General features: G+C 39.9%; 1 protein-coding gene across 1 annotated transcript in view; it reads right to left on the reverse strand.

Annotated features, from left to right (window-relative positions):
- LOC106882053 (26S proteasome regulatory subunit 6A-B) overlaps positions 1-17,888 on the reverse strand; it is a 47,460-nt gene that overhangs the window by 16,152 nt on the left and 13,420 nt on the right. Inside the window, exons 4-7 of the mRNA XM_014932612.2 lie at positions 12,878-12,985; positions 9,633-9,695; positions 9,323-9,369; positions 4,418-4,508 (exon numbers count right to left, since the gene is read on the reverse strand). Coding sequence (XP_014788098.1) covers positions 4,418-4,508; positions 9,323-9,369; positions 9,633-9,695; positions 12,878-12,985 — 309 coding nt within the window. The remainder of the gene's footprint in view (positions 1-4,417; positions 4,509-9,322; positions 9,370-9,632; positions 9,696-12,877; positions 12,986-17,888) is intronic.

Raw genomic sequence — 17,888 nt, forward strand, 5'->3', positions numbered from 1 at the left:
CGCTGGCCCAATGGTTTCTCTTCATGGCTGAATTAATAGTGAAGACTATTTAAGCATTTTATCTCATTAAATTCATCCTATGGTTGTGGAACTGTTTCCAGAAAGAAATGCAGTCTTTCAGGATGTTGATGCACCAATTCTCACAGCTAAAGTTGTTACTGAATGGCACAAGGAACATTCTAATGAAGTTGAACATCTCATCTGGCCACTACGGTCCCCAGATCTCAATATTATTGAACATAAAAAAAAATCCCACTCTAGTGGATGTTGAGGATGATGCACTGATGCTACTGGAGGAAGTGCTCAAGGGGCCATCATAGGTGACAACAGTAGGCAACCTATAACTTAGAGCTACATAGGGATACACACCATGTTAACATATAGGTGGTGCTACAGCAAACTCCAAAACATGAATACTCTGACTACAAACTAAAGCTGCTTCCAATCAGTTCCTCAGATGTTCTTGTTTACGATTACTTCACATAAATTAAAGCCAGTCAGACATTTTCTCTTTTAAAATAAAATACATATCTAAAGTTTGAAATGTTGAAACGGTGATATTTGGTGTGAACCTCAGCACACTAGGTTCAAGTCTCACCACATATTGATTGAGTGGATTGGATTGCCTATGTTCAGTCCACTGCTGGATGAAGGTTTCAGCACGTTCTCTCCGCCAACCATGATCTGATGTGGAAACTGTGAATTGGAGCTTGAGATCATATTGGTTTGATGAGCCTGCTCTACTACACTGGCTTGATTGATATTGTAACATAAACCAGTCTATCATGATTGTGCCAGTGCCGCTGGACTGGCTCTTGTGCAGGTGGCACGTAAAAATCACCATTCTGAGCATGGCTGTTGCCAGTACCACCTGACTGGCCCTCGTGCTGGTGGCACATAAAAAGCACCCACTACACTCTCAGAGTGGTTGGCGTTAGGAAGGGCATCCAACTGTAGAAACTTTGCCGGATCAGATTGGAGACTGGTGCAGCCATCCGGTTCACCAGTCCTCAGTCAAATCGTCCAACCCATGCTAGCATGGAAGGCGGACGTTAAACGATGATGATGATGATGATGATGACGATGATGATTTATGGTGCATTTTAGAAAAACACATAAGGAGTCAATATCCTCCACCATCATCTCTACAAGAACTGGAGATTGTTTTAGCAGAAGAATGGACGAAAATTCCTTTGGAAACAATTCAAACTTTCCTCATAGAATTGAAGCTGTTAATTACTGCCAAAGGCAGTCCTATCCTATATTAAAATCATTTTGTTTGAAATTTTAAGGTGTTTCCATTATTTTGTTCAACCCCTGTATATACGTATGTCATTGTAAAATACAAAAAAAAAGGAAAAAAAGAAAAGCATTTGAGTTTAACTCTTGTCTGTGAAAAGAGACATATATATATGTAGATGGATAACTATATATGTGTATACTGTAAGATTATACATACATACATACACACACACACATATATATATATATATATAACCACCATCGTCATCATTTAATATCCGTATTCCATGCTGGCATGAGTTGGATGGTTTGACCGAGGTCTGAAGAGCTAGTAGCTGCACCAGGCTCCAATCTGATCTGCTAATGTTTCTACAGCTGGATGCCCTTCCTAATGCCAACCACTCCAAGAGTGTAGTGGGTGCTTTTTATGAGCCACCGGCACAGGAACCAGTCCGGCGGGCCTGGCGTTGATCACGTTTGGATAGTGCTTTTTACATGCCACCAACACAAGAGCCAGTCAGCGGGTACTAGCATTGGCCACGTTCGGTTGGTGTTTTTTATGGCTGTTGGCTTACAATGAGCTCATCTAGCAAGCCAAGTGGAGGAGCCAGTTTAGTTGCTAACCACCTGACCACGAGATAGGTAGTACTAGGTTGCATAGTACCAGAAGCAGGATATTTCCCAACCTGGTGTAACAGGCTTCTGTTACATCCTATATGTTCCACTGAATCAAACACAGAGAGGGTTGGATGTGCGGGGTATGAGATTTTGCTCATGACTCTATCAGTACCTGAAACAATAAGCGAAAGCTGATACATACCAAGTCACACTTGCTTCTCAGTGATGGCTGCGCTATTATATAAAATCATTAGAAACTAAGTTATAATTTCCAAATTAAGCATGTGGCCTTAGAGTTGAACATCTTGTAAGAGAGAACAACATCCTTTTATCTTTTACTGGTTTCAGTCATTAGACTGCAGCCATGCTGTGACACTACCTTGAAGAAATTTTAGTCAAATGAATTGGTCCCAGTACTTACTTTTTTTAAAGCCTACTATTTATTCTATTGGTCTCTTTTGCCAAACTGCTAACTTATGGGGACATAGACAAACCAACACCAGTTGTCAAGTGGCGGGGGGAGGGGGGAACAGATATATATTTGATGGGCTTCCTTCAGTTTCCATCTACCAAATCCACTTACAAGGCTTTGGTTGGCCCAAGGCTATAGAATAATACACTTGTGCCAATGTACCATGCAGTGGGACTGAACCTGCAACCATGTGGTTGGGAAGCAAACTTCTTATAAGTGTTTAGCTCTGTTGTCACTTGGCTGTTTTCACTGATAGAATATTGTAACAACAATATTCTATGCTCTTTACCATTATTCATATAGAAAATGATGATGTATTAAGTAAAGAATATGGAGCAGAGGTAGGTGTTTGAGCATAGAAAAAGCAAAATCCACATAAAGGTTCTCCCAGGCTCAAATATCAGGGATGTTCAAATTCAGTTGTCCATACTAATTACTTTTATAAGATGATGTCTTTAATGTTCAGCTGCCCTCTCAGTTTATCTTGCAAGCTTCCATCTGTTACTCATCTATATTCACTGCCAAGCACTGTTGCCACATAAAAAGCACACAGTACATTCTGTAAAGTGGTTGGCATATTAGGAAAGGCATTCAGCCATAGAAACCATGCCAAAACAGACAATGGAACCTGCTGTGGCTCCCAACCATGCCAGCTCCTGTCAAACCATCCAGATTCATCTCACTGGATCATTTGTACAATCATCATCATCATCATTTAATATCTGTTGTCCATTCTGGCATGAGTTGGACGGTTTGACCAGGGGTGGCAAGGCTGGAAGGTTGCACCAGACTCCAGTCTGATTTGGCATGGTTTTCTATGGCTGGATGCCCTTCCTAATGCCAACCACTCTGAGAGTGTAATGGGTGCTTTTACATGCAACCAGCATGGGTGCAATTTGCATGGCACCAATACCTGCCATGACTGCAATTTTGCTCAGCTTGATGGTTCTTCTTCATAAGCATGACATAATGCCAAAGGTCTTGGTCATTGCCTCTGTGAGGCCCAATACTTGAAAGGAACTCAGCCCCTTTTCATCCGGGAGACCCAATGCTCGAATGGTGCTCTTTATATGTTACTGGCACGGGTGCCGGTTATGTGACACCAACATCAGCCATGACTACGATTTCACTTGGCTTGACGGGTCTTCTCAAGCACAGCATATCACCAAAGCTTTCAGTCACTAGCCATTGCCTCTGCGAAGAACATGCTTCATCACTTAGTCCCATGTCCTCCTAGGTCTCTACCACACGTTCCCTCCACAGTTAGAGATCGGCACTTCTTTACACACCTGCCCTCGTCCATATGCATCACATGACCATATCAGCACAGTCGTCTCTCTTGCACACCACATCTGATGCCTCTTAACTTTTCTCTCAAGATGCTTACACTCTGTCAAACATGCAAACTGACATTACACATCCAGCAAAACATATTGGTTTCATTTCTTTGAAGCCTATGCATGTCCTCAACTGTCACAGCCCATGTCTCACTGCCATGCAGCATAACTGTTTGCACACAATCATACAATCTGCCTTTCATTCTGAGAGAGAGGCCCTTTGTTGCCAGCAGAGTTAAGAGCTGTCTGAACTTTGCTCAGCCTAATCTTATTCTCACAGTTATGCTCTCGGAGCATCAACCTCTACAACTAACTTTGTTACCTAGATAACAGAAGCTTTCAACTACCTCTAGCTTACCCCCTCCCCCAGCAGCTGAAAGAGGCTATTTTCTGCACATTTTTCGTGTTTATTGCACCTGTGCATCTTCTACATACAAAAGCTAGTTTCCTTGTTTACCTTTCTCTGATATTACTGGACCATTTATGTGTCCAAAGCTTACACTGGCTGCATCTTATGGAGTTTCTACCTCAGCCTTTATTTTTTACAGCCGTACAAATCAGACGGGAACCTGGTGCAGCCCCTTGGTTTACCAGTTTTCAGTCAAATTGTCCAACCCATGCCAGCATGGAAAACGGACGTTAAATGATGATGATGGTGAATGAAATCCTTTTTCAAATATGATAAAGGCTAATGTATCTCTGTTTCTGATAAAAATCAAAGGAAACAACAAAAATCAATTTGATTTACTTCTTGTATTTGTTTATCCAAGCCTCCAATATCACTGTATTGTTCTGTTGGTCGTTCGTCAACTTCCATTGCTTTAACTCGAGAATCATATCTGGAAATAGAGACAAGTTGTAGAAATTACAGAAAGGATTATTACCTCAAAAATGGCTAATAACAAGAATTTAGTCAAAATCAGTTGATTGAATAAACAAAGTGGGAAATCTAGGCTAATATAAGAGGAGGAGGAGGAGGAACGCCGCCGCTACCACCACCATCATCATCAATGTTTCATGTCTATTTCCCTACTGGCATGGGTTGAACAGGTTCTCAAAGCCTAAGTCATTTCTTATTGGGTATTGCTTCTTAACATTAGTGCTTGCATTTCTTATCTGACTACTATAGCCTCAGACCAACCAAAGCCTTGTGAGGGGATTTGGTAGACAGAAACTGAAAGAAGCCCGTTGTGTATATATATCTATATACACACACATACGTACATACATGTATATGTTTGTGTGTCTGTGTTTGTCCCCCCACCATTGCTTGACAACCGATGTTATGGTGTTTATATCCCTGATAGAATAAGTACTAGGCTTACAAAGAATAAGTCCTGGAGTCAATTTGCTTGACCAAAGGCAAGGCAGTGCTCCAGCATGGCTGCAGTCAAATGACTGAAACAAATAAATGAATAACCATCTTAAACTCCAGTGTAGTCATTCTAGTGATACCCAGCATAATAATTTACTTCGGTCTGTTAGAAAGGTGTTTTATCTTTGAATTGGCCACACCCAGCCTCTCACACTTATAAGAAGTTTGCCAATGTTTTAAGCAGTGAGTATCAAATGCACAAAGTATTCCCTACAATTTTATTTTCAAAAATAAACAATTTCAAAGCTACAAGGTAATGCACATCTAATTCAAATCCATGTGAATAAACAAGTGTTACATTCGGCAGAAATATCTAAATGATGTTTCCACCTAGAGACCTGACTATCATGCACAGCACTAGCACAATGGGGATAAGCCCTATATAAACAATTAGGCTTTATCTGATCACCTACCAATCAGGTGTACACAGAACCCAAAATGATTTTGTACTTTCGACAGAAAGGAACAGTGAATGCTACACCACATCTTGGGTGAAGAATGTGGCTCTTAACATAGGTTAGTGGTCAGTGACTTCAGAGTATGAGCTGGGCAAATGGAAAAAAAAAAAACAATTTGGAGAAGGACATGGAAAGCAATGAACAGTAGGTTTAAAAGACATTAATTGATGCCTATTACAAGACGGAGGAGGAAGAGGCAGTAGCAGTAGAGGATAAGAGTAGAGTTTCAATGGGGATAACTTATACAAAGCAATGGAGCAAATCTATGGATAATGCAGGGTCCCGGGTAAAAAAGTGACATGGAAACAGAATAGTTGCATAGTCAGAGCTATAAAGGTTGAGACAAGAATAGGAAAACTGGTAGAAAGATTGCAGTGAAGAACAATACCAGGTTGCAAGGTGAGAAGTTAGACAAGTCTATCTAGCTATCAGTCTAAGAAGTTAGCCAATGTTTTAAGCAGTGAGTATGAAAGGCATAAAGTATAGCAGATAGCAGTCAAGTGAGCAGGACAATGGAAAAGAAAGAGACATTGTTGAAGGAAAAGAAATCAGAGAGAAGAAAGAGAGTCTATCTCAAGTAGAATCAACCGAAGAAGGAGAAAAACCATCCAAGTTGACAGCATTATGGTGTATAGCACCATAATTAATGCAAAGAAGATAGACGTTCCATCAGGAATCATTACTGAAATGATTAAAATATCTGTATAAGGGTTAGTTACATGTAGAGTAAATCAAGAAGTAGAGGAAGAGGTCATGCCCATTAACTGGTGTAGCAGCAGCAGCAGCAGCAACAAAAGAGACATCATGCTAGAGAGTGGAAACAACAAAAGTATTGGAAAAGTAATGGAAAGAGTTAGAACATAGTTGATAAGGAAGAGAATTATCACAGAAGCAAGGTGGTCAGGAAGCTGCTACTGTAGCTAGATCTCAAAATGGCCTTTGACAAGACTCTCCACTCTGTGATCTGGTGGTCACTAAAGACACTTGGAGTAGATAAATGATTTGTGTGAGCTACACAAGCCATGTACAGTTTTGTAGTTACTAACGTGAAAGTTAGCAATGAGGACAGTGGATTCAGTGTGAATATGGCCATGCACCAAGGTCACACCTTTTCCGTTCATTATAGTCCTCCAAGCCAAAAGAGAAGAGTTTAAAATTGGCTGCCCTTACAACCTCTCCATGCCAAAGACTCAGTTATTAGAGATGAATCTGTAGGAAAGTTAGAAAAGCCATTCCAGACATGGAAACAAAACCTGGAATTCAGAGGCTTCAAAGTGAATTTAGAAAAGGATAGGGTATTAGTAGGTATGAAAGACAGGACTCTTCTACCATCAGGGAAATTACCTTGCTTGACATATAATAAAGAAATAGGGAGGAGTTCCAAACATCACACCCAGTAAAAGAATAGAGGGATGACATGCAGGCAACAGAGAAATAGTCTTTATATGTGATAGGTGCACAGGAGTAGTAAGTAATAAAAGCATATGTAAAATAGATAACCTGCAATGTTTCCTGGAAGTAATTGATAGCTTCTGTTACTTAGGGTAATTAGCAGGGTTGTGGTGGTGGTAGGTGTTCTAAAATCATAGTCGTCAGAATAAGAACTGGTTGGAAAAAATTCAGTGAACTGTTACCTCTGCTGGTAAGAAAGGGCTTCTTCAGAATGCAAGGTAGGTTGTAAGCTATTTGTTTGTATAGTGTGATGTTGGAAGATAGTGAGACATGAACGTTGAATATAGAGGATTGTAAAGGGCAGAAAGAAACGAAGCAAGCATGCTCTGCTGGTATACCAGCAGGTATGAATGACAGTACAAATGAGTTGAATGAAGAAATGAACCATGTGATGTGTGTAGAAGAGAGCAGTTGTATCAAAAAGAGGCACAGGCTGAAAGTGAATGGAACCTGTGAAAGAGAAAGAACAAAGACTTGGAACGAAATGGAGTTTCATCTCACAGAGGAGATGGCAAAGTACCAAGATGATTGGCTGCCACATACTTCATGGATGAAAACCCATCTAGCTGTCCAGGTACGGTAAAGCAGACATTCAAATTGTGTACCTTTAGAGATCAGATAAGAAATGGCATTTTCATGCTAATGTGTGTGTGTGTGTGTGTGTGTGTGTGTGTGTGTGCATGTACTATGCTTCTCTTGCACTCACTCTCATGTGACTTTCCACTGACATCAATCACTCTCACTTACCATCAGCTGTCTCTATGAATATTCAACCATCCCTCTATTACCATTCATATTTACTGCTATCCCAGCATGCTGCTTTTGTCGTTTTTCTATTCAGTCTCCTTAGTAACTATCAACATGTAGCTGCATCTCATTATCTCTCTTCCATTACTCCCTTCTCTAGCATCCTTTCGCTCTATCACTGTTTGCTCATCACTCTTTCTTGTATTCAATCTTTTCAACAAGCTTGCCCTGTCAAAGACAAGGCAACCTCACTAATGTTGCTATGATAAAATGCACTCAATACACATTGTAAAGGGGTTGATAAATATTTGGAGACAACATGGAGCAGAGAGGACCCTATCCTTTAGTCTTGTAAAAGATATGATCTCTAAGCTAATGCCATGATTAAATACATCCAGGCATAGAAACTACACAATAAATGAAACATTGTCTTCAGACCAATCTAGGAGGATTATAACTTGAAATAAGAATTAACTAAAACTGTGACATTCAGTCCAACCCATGCCAGCATGGAAAGTAAGCATAAACTGATGCACTTAAAAATCAAGGCTAGAAATTTTTTTGAGGAAGAACAATCACTTATATCAGCAGCAGTGTGTGTGGGTGGTACTCCTCTCAACCTCAGAAGGATGACAAATCAAGTCAGTCTCAGTAAAAGGCAAAATTAAAAGTTTAAATACTTAATTGTATTTCAAGAGATAAATTAAACAGTTTTTTCCCCCACTTTTTAAGAGAGTTGTTAGCATCAAGAAGGCAATAAAACATCTGTATGAACAAGGCAAAAATTCAAATGATATGCAAGTACAGAACTTGATGTAGTAAACCAAGACATTTCAATGAATTCAAATTATATCTGCAACTAAATTAGTAATTTGCATAAACAATAACCTTTATTTAAATTACTAATTGTAGTCAGAGAAGACAACAAAACAGTGTGACATTTTGAGAGGTTCTTTATGAAATGGGTGTTATCTCCCTTGTAGCACATTGTTAACAGCACATGATAGGAATTGGGGTGGGGCGGGATACAAACGGCGGTGAATGCAGGGAGGGAAAGTCTTTCTTGCTGTGAAGTCCCTGGTGGTATACAAGAATTAGGACATTGGTATGCAACTTCCATTGCAGTAACCCTTAATCTATGGACTATATCCCCAGGATTGCAGACTTGGAGGTCACTATTCTTTGACATGAATCCAATCCGACCAGTAAAAAAGACAATCCAAACTGAGTGAACTCAATTAATGGAGTGGAGAGTGAGTCTGATGCCTGGCATTTGTGTGACAACTGTCTTATTAAACCTCTTTACTGAAACACCATCTTAGTTGACTTGAGATGCTTACAAGAGCAAAAGTACAGGTTAATTGGAGGAAGATTTAGTTGCTACATTCAGCCCCCATTGTTGGTTTGTTAAATTAATTGGTTTCTTACTGAAAGTGTAATTTCAACAATATAAAAGTGTCAAGTTGGTCGACTACTGAACCGACAGTATAATATTGGGAGAGAGGGAGAGAGGGAGAGAGAGAGAGAGAGAGAGAGAGAGAGAGGGGGGGAGAGAGATTCATATCTAAATCTAAAAATGTAACAAATGCCTGACAGGAATATATTTGAAATTATTACTTACTCTTGAGGAAGAGATTCTAATATCAAATAGGAATCTTTATTTACGCCCTAAAAATAAAATAAAATCAATCAATTAAAGGAAGCCATGAAACACTTGAAATTTAATGATTTTAGCAATTGTTTGATCTCTTAAAATAGTTTTAGATTTTATTTAATGTTAAAACTTTTACTTCGAGTCCTTTCATATATATACTCAGAATATTTAAAGACAATCACAAGCAAGATCCTTAAATGGTTTTGAAAGATTGTATGGTTATACATTAAATATTGAAGGCTGTAAAATAGTAATAAGACAATATTTGAATACTTACCACAAGGTCACCTGGATGAAGGTTTTCAGCATCAACCAATCCAATAACAGGTAAGAAGTAAGTCTACAAATAGAATTACACTCTAAATTAGAAGAGCAGCAGTTAAAGCATTAGAAAATAATTCATTGTTCAATGGAGCAGCTTCCACACATAAAACACCTGTGCTGGTGTCACGTAAAGAGCACCTGTACTGGTGCCATGTAAAAAGCACCTGTACTGGTTCCACATATTAAACACGCAGTACACTCTGTAAACTGGTTGTCATTAGGAAAGGTATCCAGCCAGAGAAACCATGCCAAAACAGACAATTGGAGTCTGATGCAGCTCTCCAGCTTGCTAGCACCCATGCCATCATGAAAAATGGATGTTTGAATGATAACCTTAATTTCACCAAGATAGGCGGGTTTTCTTTAGTATCACCAGACATTCTAGTCTTTTTAGCCAAATCTTTTGTGTTGCCCGGGCCGCTGATTGGCACCCGTGCTGGTGGCATGAAAAAGCACCATTCGAGCATGATTGTTGCCAGCATAGCCTTACTGGCACATGTGCCGCTGGACTGGCTCCTGTGCAGGTAGCACTTAAAAATCAACTTTTGAGTATGGTCGTTACCAGAACCGCCTGACTGGCTCTTGTGCTGATGCCACATAAAATCACCCACTACACTCTTGGAGTGGTTGGCATTAGGAAGGGCATCCTACCTCGGTGAGGCCTAAAGTTCAAAGGTTGTGCTTCACCACCTTATCCCAGGTCTTCCTGGGTCTACCTCTAATGTCAGTGTGCATACTCGACAGAGTGTAAGTACCTTGAGAGAAAAGTTAGACCTAAGAAGCATCAGTTGTGGTGTGCAGGAAAGACGATTGCGCTGGTATGGACATGTGGCAAGAATGGATGAGGATAGCTGTGTGAAAAAGTGCCACACACACACACATATATATATATATATATATATATATATATACACACACACACACAGGGTGATCCAAAAGTTCTGTTACATTTTTTGAAGTTCTTAGTTTAACATAAAAAAGAGGCAATTTTATTATCAGTTTATATTATTTTAAGGATATTTTTGTCTTCTTTCAGGTTCTGAATTCATCTTTAAGCTAAGAGATATAGTTTTGTACAAAATTAGAATGGAATGTGAATGATCTGCTGTAGTTGAGCTACATCAAGCTGGCAAGTTGACATCAGAAATTTTGAATTTTCTCAATTGGCCGAAAATGAAGCAAATGTTCATCTATCAAACAATCGATTTAGGGACACTGGTAGGGTTCAAGATCGAGTGAGAACAGGACATCCCAGGCTTTAGAAAAATGCTGCCTAACATCTGTTTCAAAGAGAAAGAGACTAGCAAGAAGTTGTGTATCGCCTGAGCAGCTTGATATTCATGGCTTGGACAATATGCTCTTCACAGATGAGAAGTTGTTTATTGTTGAAGAAGCTCGCAACAGCCAAAATGACAGGGTTCTTGCAGAAAATGCTCAGTCATATCCAGAGGAGGACAGAAATAGCCACTGCACTCAAAAACCCTTATCTGTGATGGCTTGGGTTGGCATATCTTTGATGGGGAAAACTCCTCTTGTTTTTATTCCTGAAGTAGTCAAAATCAAGGTTGCAAGCTACGAACAACACATTCTTGAGCCTGTGGTGAAACATTTGAGCCAAGAATTGTTCAACGGTGGCCCCTTTCTCTTGCAGCAGAATAAAACACCTGCCCACACTGTCAACAGGACTCAGTTCTCAGCCCACTTTTATTCATCATAGTCCTCTAGACCATAACAGGAATTCAAAATGGGATGTCTGTGGGAACTACTTTATGCTGATGGCCTTGCTCTTATTACAGAATCTGTGGCAGAATTAGAGAAGAAATTTAAAGGGTGTGGAAGCAAAACCTGGAACCAAAAGGCCTTGATGTTAACCTCACAAAGACCTAAGTGTTGTTTGCTCTGAAAGTATTGTTGCTGGAATATCTAAATACAGAAGACATGCGTAGCCTGGAGAGGAATGAAGGTAGGATGCTCTGCTGGATATGCAACATCCATGTGCATGAATGACAAAGTGCAAACATGTTGAGAGAAAAGTTGCGCATAAGAGGTTTGGACGTGTGATGCGGATAAATGAAGACAGCTGTATAAAGTGCTGATCACTGAAAGTGGATGACACTCGTGGAAGAGGAGACCCAGGAAGACATGGGATAGAAATGTCTGGCGATATGGGGTTCTTCAGAAGGCTCACCCACATCAGCGAAACTGAGTTCTAGGAAGTCTGTGTGTTCCACCTACATGTAACAATAAAACTCTCCGTAAACCCTACTCCAACAAACTAAACTACATCTCTTCTCTTCCACACATTCCCTCTTTCATGCACAATGTTTATCTCTCACTCCCCAATCCTGTCCTCACTGCCCTGCTCACTGTACTTGTTGCTGAACCCACCCTCTCCATATAGCCAGGTTCTCATCAGTCACTGCATTTACCACCCCCAGCAATACCTTGCCACTTATATTATGACCTCCATACCTTGAGAGTATGCTCTGGCACTTGCCACCATCTCTCTATCTCTTCTTTTATTCTACCATCCCATTTATAGTCTGACCCCCATTCCTTGTAAGTATGTCCTGGCACTTCGCCACCATCTCTCTCCTCTTCCCTCTTGCTGTCTCCCACTCTTTCTCTTCCCTCAGGCTGTATAGCCACGTGTCTCTACAGCAGCACACCTGTTTCTGTCTTCATTCTTGATCACTCTCTCTCTCTCAGGTAGGGTAACCATGTACATTCTCTACAGCAAGACAACTGTTTCTGCCTCTCTGTCACAAAATTACCTCCTCCAATCTCCCTCCTTCTCAAAGATTCCTTGTAAGTTACTTGGTGACTCTGCTAGTGTTGGTGCCACATAAAAAGCATCCAGTCCACACTGTAAAGTGGTTGACGTTTTGAAAGGCATCCAGCTGTAAAAACCATGCCAAAACTAACCTCACTTGTGCTTCTGCCACATAAAAAGCACTCTGTCTACTCTGCTGGGTAGTTGGCTTTAGGAAGGGCATTCAACTATAAAAATTGTGCCAAAACAGACACAGAAATCTGGTGTAGTCTCTGCCTGCCCACCTCCTGTCAACCCATGCCAGCATGGAAGGTGGACGTTAAACGATGATGATGATGATATATGAGAGAGAATGTGTATGTATACAGACACTTTTGCTAGCAGATAAAGTTTAATTAAGTTAGAAAATATATCTTTTTACAAACCTGTCTAGTAGAAGTTTTTATAACAGCACATTTGCCTTTGCGTTGAGAATCCAAGTCAACATTAGCACCATCTTCTTCTCCTTGATCCTGTGGATCCATATCCAGCAACTAGAATACAGAAAGCAAATTAAAGTTTCCAGCTGTGATTCTACAATAACATAGGATAAGAAAACAACATGTTTTCTGACAAGTGATGATAATAATAATGATATTAACAGTTTGTTTTTAATAGATATTTTAAAAAATAAGCCAAGCATATTAAGTACAAAGCTGCAAAGCTGATCACATGCTACTGCAGCAGCCGTCGTCGTAACTATTGCATGTATATGTACAAACACACACACACATACATACATACATATACAAAAAGCAAGTAAAATATTAATATATATATATATATATATTCATATTTTGCCTGTTTTTTCCATGCTGGTATGGGTTAGACAAGGCAAGTTGTGGGAGTATTCCATAGCTGGATTCTATTGTCAACATGTACTTGTTTCCATATAAGGTACTGCTTATTCCTCTGATCTTTTTGCACAATGAACCACAGTATTGAGTTCAACTCCAGCCAGTAACCACATCCAATGGATGGCCTGCAATAATCTATTCTAGGTTCAAGTCATCCACAGCTGTTCAGTAAAGTAATGATATATTACAACCTTTCAAGTAGAAAATCTTTTCAAAACATGGACTGAATAAACATCAAAGTGGATCTCCACCTGTATTAGAGTGGACATCTATATATTTATAGCTTCTTCTCATTATGTTGGACATTTCGTATACTAATAGTTTGCTCCACAATCACCAACTTCCAATAATTTATTGCATGAATGGCATATATTTTGCATATGTATTCTATCAGTTGTTTATAATATAGGAAAGTATTTTTACAACTAAACACACACAAACACACATATATATAAAGAAACAGATTATAAGCTACAATAATAGAAAATCAGGAATATCTCTTTTAAAGGAGATTAAATTTAGATTTAATAAAATATTGAAAATTTTATCTCAACAAAGTTTAAGAAATATATCCATAGAATAGGAGTGAATGAGTGAGTGTATGTGTGCATGTGTAGATGTAGTATGGCCAAATATTTAAGGTTGCTCCACAATCACAAGGTCTTGGGTTTGATTCCACAACAGCTTTAGCTCAACCCAACTCTTGTTAGTGAAACTGGAAAGATGATGGTAACTGTGTGGAAGTTAGGGTTAGGGTTAGGGTTAGTGAGAGTTGTACAAGCCATGCCCAGGGATGCTATCAGTAAGGTGAGGGTTGGCAACGAGTATATTGAAGAATTCCGGGTAGGGGTCCACCAAGGATCAGTCCTCAGCCCCTTCTTATTCATCATAGTCCTCCAGGCAATAACAAAGGAATTCAAGACAGGATACCTCTTGGAACTTCTCCATTCTGATGACCTTGCTCTAATAGCTGAGTCACTATCTGAACTAGAGGAGAAGGTTTCAGGTGTGGAAGCAAGGTCTAGAATCAAAGGTCCTTAGAGTGAATCTAGCAAAAACCAAAGTCTTAATAAGTAGGAAGGCAGACAAATTGCAAACCCCTTCAGGTAGATGGCCTTGCTCAATCTGTAGAAAGGGTATAGGTAGAAACTCTATAAGATGTAACCGGTGTAAGATATGGACATGTAAGAGGTGCAGCAATATCAAAGGAAGGTTAACTGGGAAGATAGATTTTGTGTGGCAAATGCTCAACGGTAATAAACACTGAAAATGTGCAGAAAACAGCTTCTGTCACATGCCAGGGGAAAAAACTAGAAGTAGTCCATAGCTTCCGTTACCTAAGGACCTTTGATTCTAGACCTTGCTTCCACACCTGAAACCTTCTCCTCTAGTTCAGATAGTGACTCAGCTATTAGAGCAAGGTCATCAGAATGGAGAAGTTCCAAGAGGTATCCTGTCTTGAATTCCTTTGTTATTGCCTGGAGGACTATGATGAATAAGAAGGGGCTGAGGACTGATCCTTGGTGGACCCCTACCCGGAATTCTTCAATATACTCGTTGCCAACCCTCACCTTACTGATAGCATCCCTGGGCATGGCTTGTACAACTCTCACTAACCCTAACCCTAACCCTAACCCTAACTTCCACACAGTTACCATCATCTTTCCAAGTCAGTAGCGATGATGGATGCTCTGAGAGTGTAGCTGCTAGAATAAGAAGAGCCTGGGCAAAGTTCAGAGAGCTCCTACCTCTGCTGCTAACAAAAGGCCTCTCGCTCAGATTAAAAGGTAGACTGTATGACGCATGTGTGGGAACAGCCATGCTACATGGCAGTGAAACATGGACTGTGACTGCTGAGGACATGCATAAGCTTGTAAGGAATGAAGCTAATATGCTCCGCTGGATGTGTAATGTCAGTGTGTATACAGGACAGAGTGTAAGCATCCTGAGAGAAATGATGGACATAAGCAGCATCAGATGTGGTGTGCAAGAGAGACGACTGCACTGGAATGGTCATGTGTTGCGTATGGATGAGGACAGCTGTGTGAAAAAGTGTCACACCCTAGCGGTAGAGGTAGACCCAAGAAGAGCTGGGATGAGGTGGTCAAGCACGACCATTGAACGTTGGGCCTCACAGAGGCGATATCAAGAGACCAAGACCTTTGGAGATACGCTGTGCTTGAGAAGACCCAGCAAACCAAGTGAGATCGTAACCATGACCTATGCCAGTGCAGCATAACTGGCCCCTTTAAGTCATTGGGCAACAAACTGTGCTTGCAAAAACCTGTTGAGTCAAGTGAAGTCATTGTTGTGGTTGATGCCAGTGGCACATAAAAAGCACCATTTGAGCATGGCTCATTTTCATCCACATGTGGCCATGCACAGGTAGACAGAAAATTGATCTGCCTCTTATCTCTGTATGCGGTTGAATTATTTCACTTTTTTTTTTGTTTAATTTTGCTTTTTTTATATCCAACGGCAGTCTTTGATCACTGCAGCACATGTATGCGTTGCCACGGTATCTAAATTCTCCGCAAGTTTGACCAAACTGAAAAAGCGGTCAAAAAATAATATACGGCCCTGGTTATGGCATGGAAGTGATAAATTTCATACCATATCATACCCTAGGCCATGCTGACTTAACATAATTGTTTTCTTTTTTGCCAGTATAAAATTCAAACCCAGAGCAGCACCCAGCATTCAATTCGCAAATCTCCCAAACTTTGATTCCCCCATTTTGTGGGCTTTCCTGGCATATATTGTCGAAAATGCACTCAGCCTTTATAGCCCACCATGCCCTCATCAATAGATAAATATCTCCCTGGTTTATAAACTGTTTTATATGCGTTTTGAACATAGTCAATGAGGGGTCTTATTTTAAATAAGGGTTCTCCACGGACTGGTGTACTGCTTGTGTCTCTCATATGTACATATTGAGTCAATTTTAAAAACCGTGTCCTCGTCATTATACTCAAGACATATTCATCTCCAAAGGGTTCATCACTACTCCAGTAATTTGTAATTCTGGGTAGCTTTCTAATGCCCTTAATAATATTTATGGCAAAATATGCCTTAATTTCTTTTAAGCTTGTGGGAAACCACAAACTATCCTTTTTTTCGCTTTGTCTAGTTTCAGTATAACGGTTTGTTTCTGCTGTAATGATTTCAAATAAGCTCATAGGGAAAAGTAAAAGGAAATAGTCTAAAGCTTTGCTCTCCTGGGAAAGATTGTGACTTGGTCCAGTTTCTTCAGAAAAATCACTGAAAGAAACGGTTTTAAAACTTTTACTCCCTTTAGGTGCCAATTCATTCTCTTTCTCGCTGTCATCGGAGCTCTCGGATTCACTGCTTTCACTTTCGGAAAATGAAACATCGAATTCATTATCAAATACCACCTGCTTTTTTTTTTTTTTTTTTTCAGTTATGGAGTTAGATTTATCAAGGTCTTCAATGGAAAATCCTTCAAATTCTGACTCGCTACTTGACAGAATGAAATTGGTATCCATTTTTTTGTTAGAATTACAAATTTTCAAAGCACAACAGGAACAAATTTGGGGAAAAAAATCTCCCAAAATTCACAGAATTAAAATAACAGGCAGATCGTTGTCCAAAACTGTAGCTCAATTGTTTACGCAGTTTAATCAGGTGTTTCCACGCATGTACTAACGAGATTTGCACTGATATTCTCATTTAAATATGAATATGTGATTACGGGCATTTTTGGGTGGCTTGGTCACATGAATCAAAATTTTTTTTGGGGTGGTTTCGTAACAAAAAGGTTAAACTCCTGTGTTGATGGCCTGCAGGAATATGATGAATAGGACTGAAAACTGAACCTTGATGGACTCCAACCCTTATGCAAAATTCTTCACTGATATTGCTGTTGACTCTCTTTTTACTTGGTGCATCTTTGTATATGGCTTATACAGCTATCACACAAGCCATGCATTAATGCCAAGTTTACTTAGTGACCATCAGATTACTGTACATGATACCCTGTCAAATGTCATTTCCAAATCAAGGAAAGCCAAGAATAATGGTTTATTCTTAGTCAAGTATCTCTTTTGCAGTTGCCTCATCAGGAAGATTCTATCCAAGGTTCTACTTCTATGTATGAAACCAAGCTGCATTTCATGTAGGGTCAACCCTGTTACAAATCAATTGTGTTGTGATCCAGTAATTTTGATTCCTTTAGAGTTGCTTCTCTCCAGAGCATCTCCTTTGTCTTTATAGCAGTTTATGACAATTCTCTTTTGCCAGTCACTCGATATGACTCCTTGCATCAACTTGATTAACTCTCTGCTTGGTAATCATCATCATCATCATCATCGTTTAATGTCCGCTTTCCATGCTAGCATGGGTTGGACGATTTGACTGAGGACTGGTGAAACCGGATGGCTACACCAGGCTCCAATCTAATTTGGCACAGTTTCTACAGCTGGATGCCCTTCCTAACGCCAACCACTCAGAGTGTAGTGGGTGCTTTTACGTGTCACCCGCACGAAAACGGCCACGCTCGAAATGGTGTCTTTTATGTGCC

Source organism: Octopus bimaculoides, chromosome 2 (genome assembly GCF_001194135.2).
Source record: "Octopus bimaculoides isolate UCB-OBI-ISO-001 chromosome 2, ASM119413v2, whole genome shotgun sequence".
Taxonomy (NCBI): Eukaryota; Metazoa; Mollusca; class Cephalopoda; order Octopoda; family Octopodidae; genus Octopus; species Octopus bimaculoides.